Source organism: Struthio camelus, chromosome 27, assembly GCF_040807025.1.
Source record: "Struthio camelus isolate bStrCam1 chromosome 27, bStrCam1.hap1, whole genome shotgun sequence".
Taxonomy (NCBI): domain Eukaryota; kingdom Metazoa; phylum Chordata; class Aves; order Struthioniformes; family Struthionidae; genus Struthio; species Struthio camelus.
In genome coordinates this window covers 1,314,453-1,329,874 of record NC_090968.1, presented here as the reverse complement: position 1 = coordinate 1,329,874, position 15,422 = coordinate 1,314,453, and the positions used below count along the sequence as shown (strand labels likewise).

The following is a 15,422-nucleotide window of genomic DNA, read 5'->3' as shown; positions in this document are numbered from 1 at the left end:
CCCCCCCCCCGCCGCCCCCTCGAGGGCCCGGCCATGGCGCCGCCGGGGCTGCGCTGGTACCAGATCCCGCTGTCGTCGGCCCGGGCCCCCCGCACCGGCCTCTTCAGCCCCCGCTTCCAGGCCAGCCTCCAGCGCTACCAGCAGCTGCGGGCCCTCAAGCAGCTGCGCGTGGGGCCCCCCTTCGCCCTGCCGCCCCCCGGCCTGCTGGAGGCCGCCCCCGGCCCCCCGGGCCTGCGCCGGCCGCGTGAGGCCGGCAGGGCGCGAGGCGAGCGGTCACCGCCACCACCACCGGCGGCGGCGGGGGGGGGCCGGCGAGGACCGCGCGCCCGGCCCCCTCCGCACCCCCGCCGCCCTCCGCCGGCGGCCGAGCGCCGCCCCGCCGCCCCGCCGCCCCGCCGGCCCAAAGAGACGCGCGGCGCGTCGAGCAGGCAACGCGCCGCCGGCCCCGGGGCCGGCCGGAGCTCCTCGCCGAAACGAGCGTCGCCCGGGCCGGCCCCGGCGTCGCGTCGCTCCCGGCTCAGCCCCGGGGGCGAGGGCGGGCGCCGCCGCGCCGGAGGCGGACGGTCGCCGGGGCGGCCACGAGGCCGGGCGGCTTGCGGGCGCCCGCCGGACGAGGCCAGCGGGCGGGCGTCCCCCGAGGACGGCGAGGACGTCCTGATCCCGTTGCGGGACCTGCTGCTGGCGGGCGACGAGGCCCGGAGCCCACCGCGGCGCGGCCGGGTAGGTCCCTGCTTGGCGCCCGCCGGGCATCCGGCTCCTTCCCCTGGGGTGTCGCGGGAGCCGCTGGGGAGTTAACGCTTTCTTGCCCTGTGCCCGCAGCCGGATCCGCTCGCCAACAGCCTGGATTCGCTGGTCAAGGAGAAGAGGTGAGGCGGGCCCAGGGCGTCACGCTAAGGGGCGCCCGACGGCCCCCGTCGCGCCCTAAGCGCCCCCGTGGCAGGGAGCAGGACCAGGCGGCCGCGCCGCGCAGCAGCCCGGAGTGGGTATGCGAGGACGACGGCAGCCCGCAGGAGTCCCCGGACGAGGACGCCCCGCTGCCCGAGGAGCACAGGTAGCAGTGGCGCGGGCAGGCGGGTGGCCGCCGCGGGGCACCCGCCGCCCGCCCGCCCAGCACCACGGCGGCCGCTCTGCCCTCCGGCCCGCAGGCTCTTCCTGGCCCGCTTCGCCGTCAAACCGGCGCTCATCCCGGCCGTGCACCCCGGCGAGCCCGTCTTCCACGCCCGCCCGCTGCCCGCGCCCACCCTCGACGCTGGCGGGCTGCAGCCTCAGAGCGACCTGGAAGCGCTCTTCCTCCGGTGAGAGCCCGGCGGCGGGGGTCCCGGCGGCTCCGCGCGCCCGTGGCCCGTCCCCCGGGCTGGGTGACGCCCTGCGGGAACACGTCAGCCGGCGTCTGGGCGCGACGGCAGCCCTGCCGGCACGCGCGCGGTCCTGCCTGCGGGCGAGGGCGGGTGTTCGTGTATTTGGTTGGGGGCGGGTATTTGTTATGTTTGCACGCGGGTGCCCGCGCCGGGCTGCGCGTCCGCCTGTGTCCGTGGTCGGGCACACGCACCCGTGTCACCCTCCGTAGCGCCTCGCCTGCCTGCCAAGCCGCCTTCGTCCGTGAGGGCCACCTCAGCCTGCTGTACCGCTGCGTGCCCGCGTGCCCGCTGCCCGTCCTGCGCTGGCTCTTCCAGGTAAGCCGGGCCCCCGCGGTGGGAGGATCCCCGTTGTCCCAGCCGTGCCCGGGCGGCGCCACAGCCGGTGACGCCCTCTTTGCTTTGGCAGCTGATGGCCCTGTGCCCGGATACGGCCAACGCTTTCCAGGTGCTGTGGGACATCAACGTGCACCGGCTGAGCACCGTGGGTGAGCGCGGGGTGGGCACGGGGCTGCCTTCACCCGGGGCGCCCCCTACCCCGCTCTCACCGGCCCCCCTCGCCCGCAGGGGAGCCCTGGTGCCCCACGGTGCCGGAGATCAGCCAGGTTTTCTGCCGCCTGGGCGCCGACCTTGGCGCCCTGCACCGCCAGGGCCTGCTGCCCCTCGAGCTGTGCCCCGCGGACAGGAGGTGAGCCCGGGATCGGCGCGGGAGAATCGGGACGCCTGGGTCCGCTCGGGTGCCCCCCGCGCTGACCCCGCTCCTCTCCCTGCAGGCCCCCGGACCCTCCCCGATGCCCGGGGCAGGCAGACCCCGAGGCGACCAGCGCCCTGGCGCTGGCGACGCAGCTCAGCGACATCTGCAAGGTGGCAGCGCGGCGCCCGTGCCCGCCCCGCGGTGGGACCTAGCGCCCGCTGGCGCGGGCAGCCTGGCACAGGGAGGTGGCTGCATCCACCCGGAGGGGCTCGTGTGGCAGCACCCGGGCGCCTCCGTCCTGGCTGACCGCCCTCGTTATCTCCGCCCAGCTAATGGGGCTGCTGCTAATGAGAGTCAGGCCCGGAGCAGCGCTGATGCCAGCTGCTGGAGGGGTGCCCGCTGCGGCTGCCGCCAGTCCATCCCTGCCCCAGCAACGATGCGGGCACGGGGGTGGTTCAGGGGTGTGTTCGGGATCCTTGGCGCCCGGCTCACACGCTGCCTTCCCCTGCCAGCTCCTGGCGCTGTGTGTGGTCGCCCAGCCAGGCCGCTACCCCGACCGTGCCCGCCTGGCGCTCCTCACCCTGCTCTGCTTCCTCAGCCTCGACCGGGCGCTGCGGTGCCAGCCCCTGCCCGACCTGCAGCACCTCCTGCACTGCCTGCTGGAGGGCATTGGGGACTGGCAGGAGCAGGTACCCGAGGCAAGGGGAGCAAACCCTGCTGCACATCACCAACGCAACAAGTTGGGCGTGCTCAGCGGTCGGGCTGAGCCTGGCGCCCCCGCGCCCCGTCCCCTCGAGGGCTCTGCCGCCCGGGTGCAGCCCCGTGCCCGCCCTGCTCGTCGCTCAGCACCTCCTTCTCTCCCCAGCTGCCAAATCTGTGCCTGTCCCTGTGCCAGGTCTCGCAGCACCACCATAACCTGGTTGCCGTCGTGCGCCTGCTCCCGGACATCACGAGCAGGGGCAGGTACGTGCCCGCGCATTGGCACTACCTGCATCCCACCCCCCGGGATGCTGAAGCAGTTGCTGGCATCGCACCGAGCATCTCGTGCCCCCCGCGCCGCGGTGACGGGGAGTCGAGCTCCGTTTTGCCATGCAGGAGCCTGGCACGGCCCTGCGGGCGCCGTGCCAGGGCCAGGCTCGGATGCGTCTCGCTCTAATTCCTTTATTCCAACCGGCTGCACGCGCACAAAGCGGGCAGGACCCGGCTGCCGGCTCCGCTCGGGGCACCGCCGCCCCTCGCCCCGGGCACCTGGAGTGCGCCGGGACTGTGCCATGCCAGGCGCTGCACAGACGATCCAGCCTGGCACACGGGCGTGGGTTGTGCAGGGCCGGGCACGTGGCGGGGTGCGTGGGCGCGAGCTGGCACCTCTCCCCGTGCCACGCCAGCCCCAACACCCTTCTCACGCTCTTGCCTTCTCCGCAGGGAGCTTCGCCGACACCTGAGCCTCTGCATCATGGCCCGGCTGCTGGGGGAGCCGCTGGGCACGGTGCTGCCCGGCCGGGCGCAAGCAGAGGTGGGCGCAGCCTGGGCGCTCCCTCGTTTTCAGAATGGCATCCGTTACGGGCTCCGGTACCCTGTGAGCGGTGCCTCTGCGGGCGCGCGGGGAGACAAGGCAGCCCGGCTGGGCGGGCGTCAGCCTGCGCCCCTGACGCCCACTCTCCCCACCAGCTGCAGGCGCTGTGCCACCTCCTGGCGCTGGTCCGGCCCGCCACCCTGCAGCGCCTGGTGCTCGCCGGGTGCCAGAACGAGCCAGAGGACCCCGACCAGGAGGTGGGTGCTCGCTGCTCGGAAAACGGGTGCCGCGCCGGAGCTGCTGTTCCCCAGGATACCCTCCACCGTGCTGGTTTGGGCTGGACCTGGCGTGGGGAGCAAGGGAGCCTGGTGCGCCAAGGGGTGGCGGGCGCCCCAGGAGCAGCGCCAAGCCGTGCCCGCTCTCGCCCGCAGGCCTGCTACCTGAGCCACAGCCTCCTCATCCTCGCCAACGCCGTGGTGGGCACCGAGCGCTTGCTGGATGAGCAGCGGGTGAGCGGGGAGGGCGCGGGGGCGGCCCGGGGGTGCCCGCCGCCACCGCTGCCGCCTTGACGCCCCCGCGCCTGTCCCCCGCAGGGTCACCTCCAGCACCTCTGCACCCAGCTGGACCGGCAGCTCGGGGCCGGCCTCCGCGAGGGCTCCGGCCTCCTCTTCCGCACCCAGCTGAAGGGCTTGGCCACCCTCACCTACGTCAAGTGGCAGGACCTGCTGGCACAGCGCCCGCCGTGGGTAAGGGGCACCCCGGGGTGCTCCAGCCCTGCGCCGGCGGAGGCGGGGGCGGAGGGGGGACAAGCGGGCACCCCGGGGGGGGGAGCTGAGCCCCACGCCGCCGTGTCTCCGCAGACGCAGCCCTGCCGCGGCTGGACGGAGCCGTAACCGTGCCGGGGTCCGGAGGAGCCGAGCGCAGCCCCGCCAGCGCCCACCCCGCGTGGCACCCCCCGGGCACCCACCCCCCAATAAACACCCCACCTCCTCGTTCCCGGGATCGCCCGCACCTCCCGCTGCGCCCCCGGCTGCCCCTGGGCGTCACCCCTGCCGGGAAGGGGCGCCGAGGGGGGCTGAGCCGAGCTGAGACCTGTCGAGCCGAGCTGAATTGAGCTGAGCCGAGCTGAGCTGGGTTGAGCTGAGCCAAACCGAGCTGAGCTGAACTGAGCTGGGCCAACACAAGGGGAGTCAGGCTGAGCCGAGCTGAGCCCAGCCGAGCCAGGCTGACCCGAGCCGAACTGAGCTCAGCCAAGCCACGTCAAGCCAAACCAAATTAAATCCGACCCGAGCCAGACTGAGCTGAGCTAAACTGAGCCGAGCTGGGCCAAGCCGAGCCAAATCAAGCCAGGCTGAGCCAAGCCGAGCCAAACGGAGCGGAGCTGGGCTGAACCAAGCTGAATCGAGCTGAGCTGGACTAAGCCGAGCCGGGCCGAGCCGAGCCGGGCCGAGCCGAGCCGGGCCGAGCCGAGGCCCCGCCCCCGGGCTGACGTCACGGGGCGGTAGCGAGGGGCGGCGGGCGCGGAGCGACGCGCAGCCCCGGCCCCGGCGGCACCGAGCCCGGCCCGCAGCCAGCCCGGCCCGGCCCGGCCCGGCCCCAGCGGCCCCGGCCCCGGCGGCGGCGGCGGCGCGAGGTGAGTGCGGCGCCACGCGCGCCCGCCCCGCCCCGCCCCGGTATTGTTGTGGCGGAGCCGCGGGGGCGGGGGGAGGCGGGGGGAGGCGCTTTGTTCCTCCCGGTAACCGGGGCGGGGGGGGGGGGGGGGGAAAGGCTGCGCCGCGGCCCCCGCCGCTATCGCTTCACCCCCCCCCCCTTCGCCAGCCTCGCTGCGTCGGTACCGACCCCCCCCCCCCACGTCGGTGCCGGCCCCCTCCAGCACCGGGGGCTCCGTCCCCGCTCCGGTACCGGGCAGTGGGGTGTCCGGCGGGGGGTGCCCCCCCCCTCCTTCCGCAGCGGGGCCGGCGTGGGAGCGTCTCGCGGTGGGGGGGGCACCCCACGGACCCCCCCCGCTCCGGCGCGGCACCCCGGCATCACCGCGGTCCCCCCGCCCCGGGCAGCCGGACACCCCAGCATCGCCGTGGGGCCGGGGGACGCTGCCCCCGGGCTGGGCACCCGGGGCACCTCCGCCCGGCCCGGGGCGCCCCAGCCGTGCTTTTGGCACCCTGGCCGTGCCCAGGGCACCCCGGCCGTGCTTTTGGCACCCCGGCCGTGCCCATGGCACCCTGGCCGTACCCGGGACACCCTGGCCGTGCCTGTCACGCTAACGCTGTACCTATGGCACCCCGGCCACGCTTCTGGCACCCCAGCAGTGCCCGTGGCACCCCGGCCGTGCTTTTGGCACCCCAGCCGTGCCCATGGCACCCTGGCCATACCCGGGACACCCTGGCTGTACCTGTCACACTAACATTGTGCCCGAGACACCCTGGCCATGCTTTTGGCCCCCTAGGCATGCCCATGGCACCCTGGCTGTGCCCGGGACACCCTGGCTGTGCCTGTCACACTAACATTGTGCCCGAGACACCCTGACCATGCTTTTGGCACCCTGGCCGTGGCACAGGGCTGTGCCCGCAGCACCCCGGCCGTGGCCCATGCAGTGCCAAGCCGCCCCCCTGCCCGGCGCGGCCCCGGTGCCCGCACTGAGTGGCGGGGGGGGGCTTGGTTCCCACGCCCGCGGGCCAGTTTCCGTCCCCCTCCTCCAGCCCATCCGGAAATCCTTCCCCTGCTGGCCGCGAAGGCTCCCCCGGGAGCAGCCCGTTTCCTGCTTCCCTTCGGGCAGAACAATTCCCGGCCGCCCGCTCGCCCCCGGGCCATCCCCACCCGGCCACATCCTGCCCGGCGGCACGAGGTGGGGGCCGCGGGGTGCCAGGGAGACCCTTTATTGGGTGCTTTGCCCCCTTCCCCCAAAGGCAAAGCAGGGATCCAGGCGGCCGGGCAGAGCCGGAGGGGGGTTTCCCAGCTCCCGGCCAGGAAGAGGATGCGGGGGACGAGGTGGAGCCCGTCCCGAGGGGACGCCTGGGAAGCGGGTGGGAAGAGGAAGGGCCCGTTTCCTCCTCCTCCTCCTCCTCTGCCCATCCCGGCCCCCTGCCTCGACTCAGCGGGGCAGGAAGCGGTTGGAGCGGGAGTGCGGGCCGGGGGCAGCACCCGCCTTGGCACCCCCCACCCAACCACCGCCTCGGGTGCCGGTGCGGGGAGCCCGACGTCCCCCCGCTGGGCAGGGTGAGCCCCCGGGGTTAGGGGGGGACGCCTGGGTCCTCCGCGGTTCCCAGCACGGTCATCCCCCCCAACACCCGCCCCCGGCCTCGTGACGCCGGGGCCTCAATGCCCGCCTTGTCCCCGCGCCGCCCGCGTGACGCCGTCTCCCGCCCGCTCGATGCCCCGGCACCCTAACCGGAGCCGGGCCTCCCCCCGGCAGGCCGCCCCCCGCTGCGCCATGGCCCCCCGCCTGCTGCTGGCCCTCGCCTCGCTGCTGGCCCTCGTCCCTGCCGCCGCGGCCGCCACCACCCCGGGGTCCTCGTGGAGCGCCGTGCCCCGTAAAACTGTCCCCTATGCGGGTGAGTACCGCGCGCGTGTGTGTCCCGACCCCCGTTCGGGTCCCGAGCGATGGGCAGGGAGCGGATCAGGGAAACTGAGGCACGGCCCCGCGGCGGGGGCCGGGCGCCTTGCGCTGCTCCTCTGCTGAAGCCTCCAGTGACGCCTCGGAGGCCGGAGCTGCCGCCCACATCGCCGTCCCTGTGCAATGCTGTCGTCCCACGTCCCCATCCCTTTGCCGTGCCGTTGTCCCACGTCCCCATCCCTGGGCCAGCAACTCGAGTCCCCTGTCCCTGTGCCACGTCCCCAGTGCCGCGGCAGCACCCCATGCCCCCATCCCTGTGCCAGGCCAGCGCCCCTGTGCCATAGCAGTGCCCTGTGTCCCGTGGCAGCACCCTGAGACCCTCGTCCCTTTGCCCCTTGTCCCCTGTGCCATGCCCCGCGTCCCCGTCCCTTTGCTGCGACCCGTCCCTGCGCGGTGCCAGCGCCCCGTGCCGTGCCAGCACCGCGTCCCCCGTCCCTGCCCGAGGGCCTGGCGCCTCCTCCGTCAATGGGGCCTTTCTCCAGGCTCGGCCGGGCCTGGGGGCGGGCGGCAGGGGCGGGAGCGGGGTCTCGGCAAAGGCCGCTGTGTTCGCCGGCGCCGGCAGCGCCTTCTCCGGTGACAAAGGGCCTTTTGTGTGCCGGGGCCGGGGGCTTCCGGCCAGGGGGGCTGCGGGGCAGGGCAGGGCGCGAGGTGCCCGCTGTGCCCACCGCTTGGCCTGGCCCGTTAGCTTTAAATGGGGCGGGGGGGGGGCGTTAACCCCTTCGCTGCCAGCACGCCCCGCAGCATCCCCTAGGGATGGACCCCCGGGGAAGGGGGGGGGTGATGGCACCCATGACGTCCCCGTCCCTTCCTCCGGCAGAGCTGAAGGACGCGGCCAAGCGGTTCTCGCGGGGCGGCGTCTCGCACTACCTGACGCTGACGCTGGACGAGGCCGAGGCTCTGCTCTACGTGGGCGCCCGCGAGGCCGTCTTCGCCCTGGCCACCGGCACCGTGGAGCTCAAGGCGGCGGTGAGGTCCCCGGGGCGGGGTGGGGGGGTGCCCGGCGGGGCGCTGGGGGGGGCTCGTTCCCAGCCCGCTGACCCTTCTCCCCTCCCCTGTGCCCAGATCTCCTGGGAGGCCCCCGTGGACAAGAAAGCCGAGTGTATCCAGAAGGGAAAAAACAACCAGGTAGGGGACGGGGCCGCGGTGGGGTGGGGACGGGCTGCCGGGGCCCTGGCGCCCCCGTTAACGGTGCGTTTCTCCCCAGACCGACTGCTTCAACTACGTGCGCTTCCTGCAGAGCTACAACAGCTCCCACCTGTACGCCTGCGGCACCTACGCCTTCCAGCCCAAGTGCGCCTACATCGTGAGTACGGCCGCCCGCGCCGTCTGCTCCGGGGCCGTCCCCGTGCCGGGGTGCTCCCCATCGCTGGGAGCGTGGTCCAGGCCTGCCCCCCTTCCAGGGCAGCCTCCGTCCCCAGCAGCGTCGTCCCAGGGGTGCCCCTGTCACCGGAGTGTCGTCCAGGGGTGCCCCTGTCCCCAGGAGCATCATCCATGGCTGACCCTATTCCTGGGAGCATCAGCCAAGGGTGCCCCTGTCCTCAGCAGCGTTGTCCAGTGGTGTTCCTGTCCCCAGGAGCATCGTCCAGGGGTGTTCCTGTCCCCGGGAGCATTGTCCAGGAGCGTTCCTCTCCCTGGGAGCATCATCCAGGAGTGCCCCTGTCCTCAGGAGCATTGTCCAGGGGTGTTCCTGTCCCCGGGAGCATTGTCCAGGAGCGTTCCTCTCCCTGGGAGCATCATCCAGGAGTGCCCCTGTCCTCAGGAGTGTTGTCCAGGGGGGTTCCTCTCCTTGCTCCCTGGGAGCATCATCCAGGAGTGCCCCTGTCCTCAGGAGTGTTGTCCAGGGGGGTTCCTCTCCTTGCTCCCTGGGAGCATCATCCAGGGGTGCCCCTGTCCTCAGGAGCATTGTCCAGGGGTGTTCCTGTCCCCAGGAGTGTTGTCCAGGAGCGTTCCTCTCCCTGGGAGCATCATCCAGGAGTGCCCCTGTCCTCAGGAGTGTTGTCCAGGGGGGTTCCTCTCCTTGCTCCCTGGGAGCATCATCCAGGGGTGCCCCTGTCCTCAGGAGTGTTGTCCAGGGGGGTTCCTCTCCTTGCTCCCTGGGAGCATCATCCAGGGGTGCCCCTGTCCTCAGGAGCATTGTCCAGGGGTGTTCCTGTCCCCAAGAGTGTTGTCCAGGAGTGTTCCTCTCCCCTCTCCCCGGGAGCATCATTCACGGGTGCCCCTGTCCCCAAGAGTGTTGTCCAGGGATGTTCCTATCCTCAGGAGCATTGTCCAGGGGTGTTCCTGTCCCCAGGAGTGTTGTCCAGGAGTGTTCCTCTCCCCAGGAGCATCATCCATGGGTGTCCCCATCTCCTGGAGCATCGTTCAGGGGTGTCCCCGCGTCTGGGGCTGGTTTGGGCGTGGCAGATGTGAGCAGGGGTGGGATTCAAACCCCATCTCTTGTGGCCCGCAGGAGCTGTCCGGCTTCACCCTGGACCAAGTGGCTTTCGAGGACGGCAAAGGGAAGTGTCCGTACGACCCCACCAAGGGACACACCGGCCTCATCGTGGGTAGGTGACACCCCGGGGGGAGGCGGTTTCCCTCAGCTGGGGTGGGGGGCACCCGCCCCGTTGCTGAGCCCTTGCCTTGCAGATGGCGAGCTCTACTCGGCCACCTTCAACAACTTCCTGGGCACGGAGCCCGTCATCCTCCGCAACCTGGGGCCCCACTACTCCATGAAGACGGAGTATCTCACCTCCTGGCTGAACGGTAGGGCTGGGCGCCGTGGGGCAGGCACATGGCCCCGCCACGTGGTGCTACCCTCCCCATCTGCCCCGCAGAGCCCCACTTCGTGGCCTCGGCCTACGTGCAGGAGAGCGCGGCCAGCAGCACCGGCGACGACGACAAGGTTTACTTCTTCTTCAGCGAGCGGGCTGTGGAGTATGACTGCTACGCTGAGCAAGTGGTGGCCCGCGTGGCCCGGGTCTGCAAGGTACGATGGGACAAGGATGCTCGGCAGAGGTGGCCCCGTGTGGCGGGGCTGCTGCGGGCGCCCACCCTGACACCTGTTGGGTGCCCAGGGGGATGTCGGCGGTGCCCGCACGCTGCAGAAGAAGTGGACGACCTTCCTCAAGGCTCGCCTGGTGTGTTCGGCACCCGAGCAGCAGCTCCACTTCAACCGCCTCCAGGCCGTCTTCACCCTGCCCGGGGCCGACTGGCAGGACACCACTTTCTTTGGGGTCTTCCAGGCCCGCTGGTGAGCATGTGGGACATGTCACCCTGGTGCCCCTGGGGGTCCCTGTGTCTCATCCGTCCCCAAAACCTGCCCTGTCCCTGCAGGGGGGACGTGGATGTCTCAGCTATCTGCCGGTACCACATCCTGGAGGTGAAGAAAGCCTTCGAGGGGCCCTACAAGGAGTATCGGGAGCAGGCCCAAAAGTGGGGCCGGTACTCGGACGAGGTGCCGAGCCCCCGTCCCGGGGCGGTGAGTGCTGGAGCCGGCGGGGGGAAAGGCCTGGGGGGGCCCGGCCCTGGCTCCGCACCTGACCGTGCCCTCCGTCCCCCAGTGCATCACCGACTGGCACCGCCAGAACGGCTTTGCCAGCTCCCTGGAGCTGCCCGACAATACCCTCAACTTCGCCAAGAAGCACCCGCTGATGGACGAGCCCATCCTGCCCCACCGCGGGCGCCCGCTGCTGCTCAAGAAGGATGCCAACTTCACCCAGCTGGTGGTGGACAGGGTGCCCGGGCTGGACGGCACCGTCTACGAGGTGCTCTTCATTGGCACAGGTACCCACTGGGTGGCTGGGGACCGCGCGGGAGGATCTCCAGTGCTGCGGCCATCGCTGATGACCGCCCGCCGTGTCCCGCAGGTGACGGGTGGGTGCACAAGGCGCTGAATCTGGGCACTCATGTCCATCTCGTGGAGGAGCTGCAGGTCTTCGAGCCGGCCCAGCCCGTGGAGAGCTTGGTCCTGGCCGGCCGGAAGGTGAGCGGTGTCACAGGGAAGATGGCACTGGTGGCTGGGGGGCTGACGGTGGCCCTCACTGTTCCTCTCTACCCTTGTAGAAGCTGCTCTTCGCCGGCTCCCGTTTCCAGGTGGCCCAGCTGCCCCTGGCCGACTGCAGCCGCTACCAGTCGTGCGCAGACTGCGTGCTGGCCCGCGACCCCTACTGCGCCTGGAGCCGCAACGCCAGCCTCTGCGTCCACGTCGAGGGCCTCAACGGGTAAGGAGGCACCCATGGGTGCCCCATGGCCACGGCGCGGGGCTCCCATAACTTCCGCTGCCTCCTCCCGCAGGTCCCAGCTGGTCCAGGATGTGCTGAGCTCTGACACCCGCGCCTGCACCCTGCCACAGGTGGCCAAGCAAGGTGAGACCTCATCGCCGTCTCCCCCAGGTGGGAGCCCAGGGGTGGGAGCTGGCTCTGGGGGGGGGCACCAAGCTGTGGCTGCTCTGACAAGGGGCAGCCATGCACCCGTAGGGACCTGTCCCCATGCCTTGGTGGCTTCTCCCCATCCCGCGTGTCCCCCTTGCCCGGCGTCTCTCGGCCTGACTGGTCGCCTCTCCGGTAGGACCCATCACTCCCAAGAACGTGACGGTGGTGGCCGGCACCGACCTGGTGCTGACGTGCCGCCTGGGCTCCAACCTGGCCCAGGCGCTGTGGACCTTCGAGGGCCGGGCGCTGGCGGCCGAGCAGGTGCTGGTGCTGCGCGACGCCCGCCTGCGAGCCCTGGTGGTGCCAGGTGCCGGCGCTCAGCACAGCGGTACCTACCGCTGCTTCTCGGAGGAGCAAGGCGCCCGGGTGAGCAGCGAGGTCTACCGGGTGACGGTGCTGGCGGGCGCCGGGCTGCCGCTGGAGACGCGGGCGCCGCTGGAGAGCCTGGGGCTGGTGTGGGTGGTGGCCGTGTGCCTGGGCGCCCTGTGCCTGGTGCTGGCGCTGGCCGCGCTCTCGCTGTGGCGGCGGCTGCGCGAGGAGCTGGGCAAAGGCGCCAAGGCCATCGAGAGCACCCTGGTGTATCCCATCGAGCTGCCCAAGGAGCCGCCCAGCCCTCGCTTCGCTTCCAGCGCCGCCTCCGATTCGGACGAGAAGCTTTGGGACCCGGCTAGCTACTACTACTCGGACGGCTCGCTGAAAATCGTGCCGGGCCACGCTTCGGCGTGCCGCAACGGCGTACCCCCGGCCGCCGCCGTCGTCGTCTCGCCGCCCAGCGGCATCCCCGGGCAGCCCCTGCACTCGCCCACCCGCATCCACCTGGGCCCCCTGCGCGGCTCCTCGTCCAACGGCTACATCCGGCTGGCGCTGGGCGCCGACGAGCGGCCGCCCTGCGCCGACCTGGCCGAGGAGCTGCGGCGCAAGCTGCAGCAGCGCCAGGCGCTGCCCGACTCCAACCCCGAGGAGTCGTCGGTCTGAGCCCGCCGCCGGCACCCGTCGCAGCCGCTACCTCAGGGCACCCGCCGCCACTGCCGCCGCCTCGGGTCCCGCAGCAGCCCCGGGTACCCGCTTTGGGTCCCGCGGCCGGCCCCGGTACGGGCGCCGCGTCCCGCTGGCTTCTCGGGAGGACTGCGCCGTGGACGTTTTTGGTTTTTTTTCACAGCCCGAGGACTCTTGGTTTTTTACAAAACGCCCGGCTGCCGCCTCGAGGGGACCGAGGCGGGGAGCGCGGGGCTGTAAATACCCCTTCCCTCCTGCCCTGCCTGCCACCCCTGTGTCCCCCCCGTCCCCTGCACGCCACCCACCGGCCCCTTTTGTATAACCCCCCCAGTGTAATTTATTTGTTACTGAAATATATTTATTTGCTGTAAATACTTGAGGATTTTTATATTAATAATAAAAAGGAGGAAAAAAAAAAAAAACCCAAACGACGCTGGGGGATGTGTGCGGTGCTGGTTGAGGGGCATCCCGTGGGGCATCCGGGGAGGGTTTCTGGGCCGGCGTCCGTTCGTGCGGCCGCATCCATCTGTCCATTCCCCCTCCCCGCATCGGCCCAGCTGAGCTCATGGAAAAAAGGCCCAGGCGGGCTGGGCTATAAAAGGGCATCGCAGCGCTGTTCCCAGGGTGGGGAGGGCCCCGGGCGCCCCCCCGGGGAGCCTGCGGGCTGCCAAGGCCTGGCTCGGCGCCTGCCGCCCGCCCTGGACGCCTGGGTCCCCGCCGCGCTAGGCTGAGGCTGGGGGGGAGGGGCAGTCTGAGGTCCCCGGGGAGGGCCCCAGTGTCCCAGGCCGGGGGACAAGGCCAGGCCGCGGCGAGACCTCGGCAGGGGCGGAAGTGGCGCCCGGCTTTCCCAGGCGCGGGGGCCTGGGAGCGGGGCCGGGGCCGTGGGAAGGCAGCGGAGCTGGTGCTGAGGTGGGGAGCGGGGGGGGGGACGGGGAACACACGGGGGGAAACCTGCCAGCGAGGCCCCCCCCGCCCGGCACGGGGGAAGGGGGGGGGCCCGGACGCCTGGGTCCCCCAAGGAGGGGCGGGACCGGGCACCTCCTCCCGCAGCTCGGGGCAGCGCCGAGCGCGGCGGGGGCGGGGGCGGGGCCGCGGCGGGGGCGGGGCCGCGGCGGGGGCGGGGCCGGCGGCAGAGCGCCTGCGCCGTGCGCGTGTGGCTCAGCTCGGCTCGGCCCCCTCCGCCTCCCCCCCCCCCCCCCCCCCGGCTCGGCTCGGCCCCGGCATGGCGGGGGCGGGGGCGGGCCGGCCGGCCGGCGGGCCGTGCTGCCCGCCGCGGGTGGCGGTGCCCAGCGTCCACCAGAGCCTGGTGGAGATGGACTTCGAGCGGGGTGCGGAGCGGGGGGGGGGGGCCAGGCCCGGGTAGCAGCAGGGCAGGGGCACGGCAGGGGTAGAGGCACAGTATGGCTGGGGCAGGGGTGTGATGGGGCGGGTCAGGAGGGTGGTGGGGTAGGGGCAGGGGGTATGGGCATGGACAGGGGGGCAAACGAGGGCAGGGGTACGGCAATGGCACCGGGGGGGGGGGTCCGGCACGGCCCTCACCTGGTGTCCCGACGCCCGCAGGGATCTGGTCGGCGGCGCGGGACGGGGACGAGCCCCGGGTGCTGCAGCTGCTGGAGAGGCGCGGGGAGCCCAGCGAGCCCGACCTGGCGGGGTACACGGCATTGGTACGGGGCGGGGGGGAGGTCCGGGGTGGGGAAGGGGGGACGGCGGGGCAGGTGCCACCGCGGGCCCCCTGCCCACGCGTCCTCCTCTTCTCCCCCCCCAGCATTACGCCAGCCGCAACGGGCACCTGGGCGTCTGCCGGCTGCTGCTGCAGCGCGGAGCCCGCTGCAACGCCCGCACGCCCGGCGGCGCCACGGCCCTGCACCGCGCCAGCTACTGCGGCCACCTCGCCGTGGCCCGGCTGCTGCTGGCCCACGGCGCCGACCCCGCCATCGCCGACGACGACGGCCGCACCAGCCTGCACAAGGTGGGTGGCGGGGCCGGGGACGCCCCGCGGCGACGCCGGGGTGGGGGGGCCCGCCGGAGCTGACGCCCCGCGTCGCCCGCAGGCGGCCGAGCGCGGCCACCGCGACCTCTGCGCCCTGCTGCTGCAGCACAGCCCGGCGCTGGCGAGCGCCCGCGACGCCAAGGGTCGCCGGCCCTGCGACGTGGCCGAGCCCGGGCTCCAGGACCTGCTGGACACGTGACGGGGGTGCCACCGCAGCTGCAAAACCCAGAGCCGCCGTGCTGCAGGACGCTGGGCGCTGCACGCCGTGGGGGTGCCTGGTGCCACCACGCCTGGGACAGCCGGTGCCGCTGTGCCGTGGGGCATTGGGTCACACAGGACCCCGGCACTGCCGCAAAACAAGTCCCCAGCACCTCGAACCTTGTGTCTGCCTCTCTGTCCCCTGTGCCTGGTGCAGCACGTGGCCGCTCAGAGCCAGCGCTGACTCTACTGGCACTTCTGCCCCGAGGCGCTGGAGCTGGTGATGGGCTCCTGGTGCTGCGGGGAGGGGATCGATGCTGGAGGAGGCCCTGCGGTGCCACCCTGCAGGTTAATCCCAGTCCAGGGATTAACATTGTTCCTCTACCGCCTCCCTTTCCCTCTGCCTCAAGCCAGCCCTGCAAATTGGGTTAGCGCCATGCTGTGGGCAGAGCCGAGACCAGGGCTGGCGGGATGGCTGTAAGCAGGCCAGCCATATTTTGGGTGCCTGGCAATGTGGCAGCCAGGCAGGAACCACTATAAAAGATTTGGGACTAGTGGGGACCATGGCCTGGGGGGGAGTCTCGGGGAGGAGGCGCATGCCCCATTCCACCCCCAGCACAAGCACAGGCAGGGGCAGGCCCTGCACTGGGTACC

General features: G+C 72.5%; 3 protein-coding genes across 5 annotated transcripts; all 3 read left to right on the top strand.

Moving 5' to 3' along the window:
• Nucleotides 1-33: 33 nt before the first annotated feature.
• On the top strand, nt 34-4,902 carry FAM178B (family with sequence similarity 178 member B). The gene is made up of 15 exons (XM_068920522.1): nt 34-720; nt 820-866; nt 941-1,051; nt 1,146-1,295; nt 1,568-1,673; nt 1,765-1,843; nt 1,923-2,043; nt 2,129-2,219; nt 2,562-2,738; nt 2,915-3,012; nt 3,472-3,562; nt 3,718-3,819; nt 3,994-4,071; nt 4,156-4,308; nt 4,423-4,902. Exons 1-15 carry the CDS (start codon nt 34-36, stop codon nt 4,453-4,455), a joined length of 2,124 nt encoding a protein of 707 aa, XP_068776623.1. The 3' UTR covers nt 4,456-4,902.
• Nucleotides 4,903-5,168: 266 nt separating this feature from the next.
• SEMA4C (semaphorin 4C) lies at nt 5,169-13,002 on the top strand. Of its 2 annotated transcripts, XM_068920785.1 has the most exons (15): nt 5,169-5,195; nt 6,972-7,110; nt 7,990-8,138; nt 8,235-8,297; nt 8,377-8,475; nt 9,622-9,718; nt 9,801-9,917; nt 9,989-10,140; nt 10,229-10,404; nt 10,488-10,632; nt 10,715-10,937; nt 11,021-11,136; nt 11,217-11,374; nt 11,448-11,518; nt 11,721-13,002. In XM_068920785.1, exons 2-15 carry the CDS (start codon nt 6,990-6,992, stop codon nt 12,557-12,559), a joined length of 2,526 nt encoding a protein of 841 aa, XP_068776886.1. In that variant the 5' UTR covers nt 5,169-5,195; nt 6,972-6,989; the 3' UTR covers nt 12,560-13,002. The 2 variants fall into 2 exon arrangements, with proteins under 2 accessions (XP_068776886.1, XP_068776885.1); XM_068920784.1 differs by lacking the exon at nt 5,169-5,195 and having other exon boundaries at nt 6,054-7,110.
• A 724-nt stretch (nt 13,003-13,726) lies between these two features.
• ANKRD39 (ankyrin repeat domain 39) lies at nt 13,727-14,947 on the top strand. 2 transcript variants are annotated; one of them, XM_068920798.1, is made up of 4 exons: nt 13,727-13,908; nt 14,141-14,244; nt 14,346-14,549; nt 14,632-14,947. In XM_068920798.1, the coding sequence occupies exons 1-4, from the start codon at nt 13,803-13,805 to the stop codon at nt 14,767-14,769; spliced, it is 552 nt and encodes a 183-aa protein (XP_068776899.1). In that variant the 5' UTR covers nt 13,727-13,802; the 3' UTR covers nt 14,770-14,947. The 2 variants fall into 2 exon arrangements, with proteins under 2 accessions (XP_068776899.1, XP_068776900.1); XM_068920799.1 differs by having other exon boundaries at nt 13,777-13,908; nt 14,677-14,947.
• Nucleotides 14,948-15,422: the final 475 nt, after the last annotated feature.

Bases quoted from the DNA above. Each gene is read 5' to 3' on its own strand.
- FAM178B (XM_068920522.1), top strand. From the start codon at position 34: ATGGCGCCGCCGGGGCTGCGCTGGTACCAGATCCCGCTGTCGTCGGCC. The intron at 1,296-1,567 runs GTGAGAGCCCGG...CACCCTCCGTAG, and splicing joins CTGGAAGCGCTCTTCCTCCG to CGCCTCGCCTGCCTGCCAAG. The intron at 4,072-4,155 runs GTGAGCGGGGAG...TGTCCCCCGCAG, and splicing joins GCTTGCTGGATGAGCAGCGG to GGTCACCTCCAGCACCTCTG.
- SEMA4C (XM_068920784.1), top strand. From the start codon at position 6,930: ATGCCCCGGCACCCTAACCGGAGCCGGGCCTCCCCCCGGCAGGCCGCC. The intron at 10,938-11,020 runs GTACCCACTGGG...CGTGTCCCGCAG, and splicing joins GGTGCTCTTCATTGGCACAG to GTGACGGGTGGGTGCACAAG. The intron at 11,137-11,216 runs GTGAGCGGTGTC...CTACCCTTGTAG, and splicing joins TGGTCCTGGCCGGCCGGAAG to AAGCTGCTCTTCGCCGGCTC.
- ANKRD39 (XM_068920798.1), top strand. From the start codon at position 13,803: ATGGCGGGGGCGGGGGCGGGCCGGCCGGCCGGCGGGCCGTGCTGCCCG. The intron at 13,909-14,140 runs GTGCGGAGCGGG...CGACGCCCGCAG, and splicing joins GGAGATGGACTTCGAGCGGG to GGATCTGGTCGGCGGCGCGG. The intron at 14,550-14,631 runs GTGGGTGGCGGG...CGTCGCCCGCAG, and splicing joins GCCGCACCAGCCTGCACAAG to GCGGCCGAGCGCGGCCACCG.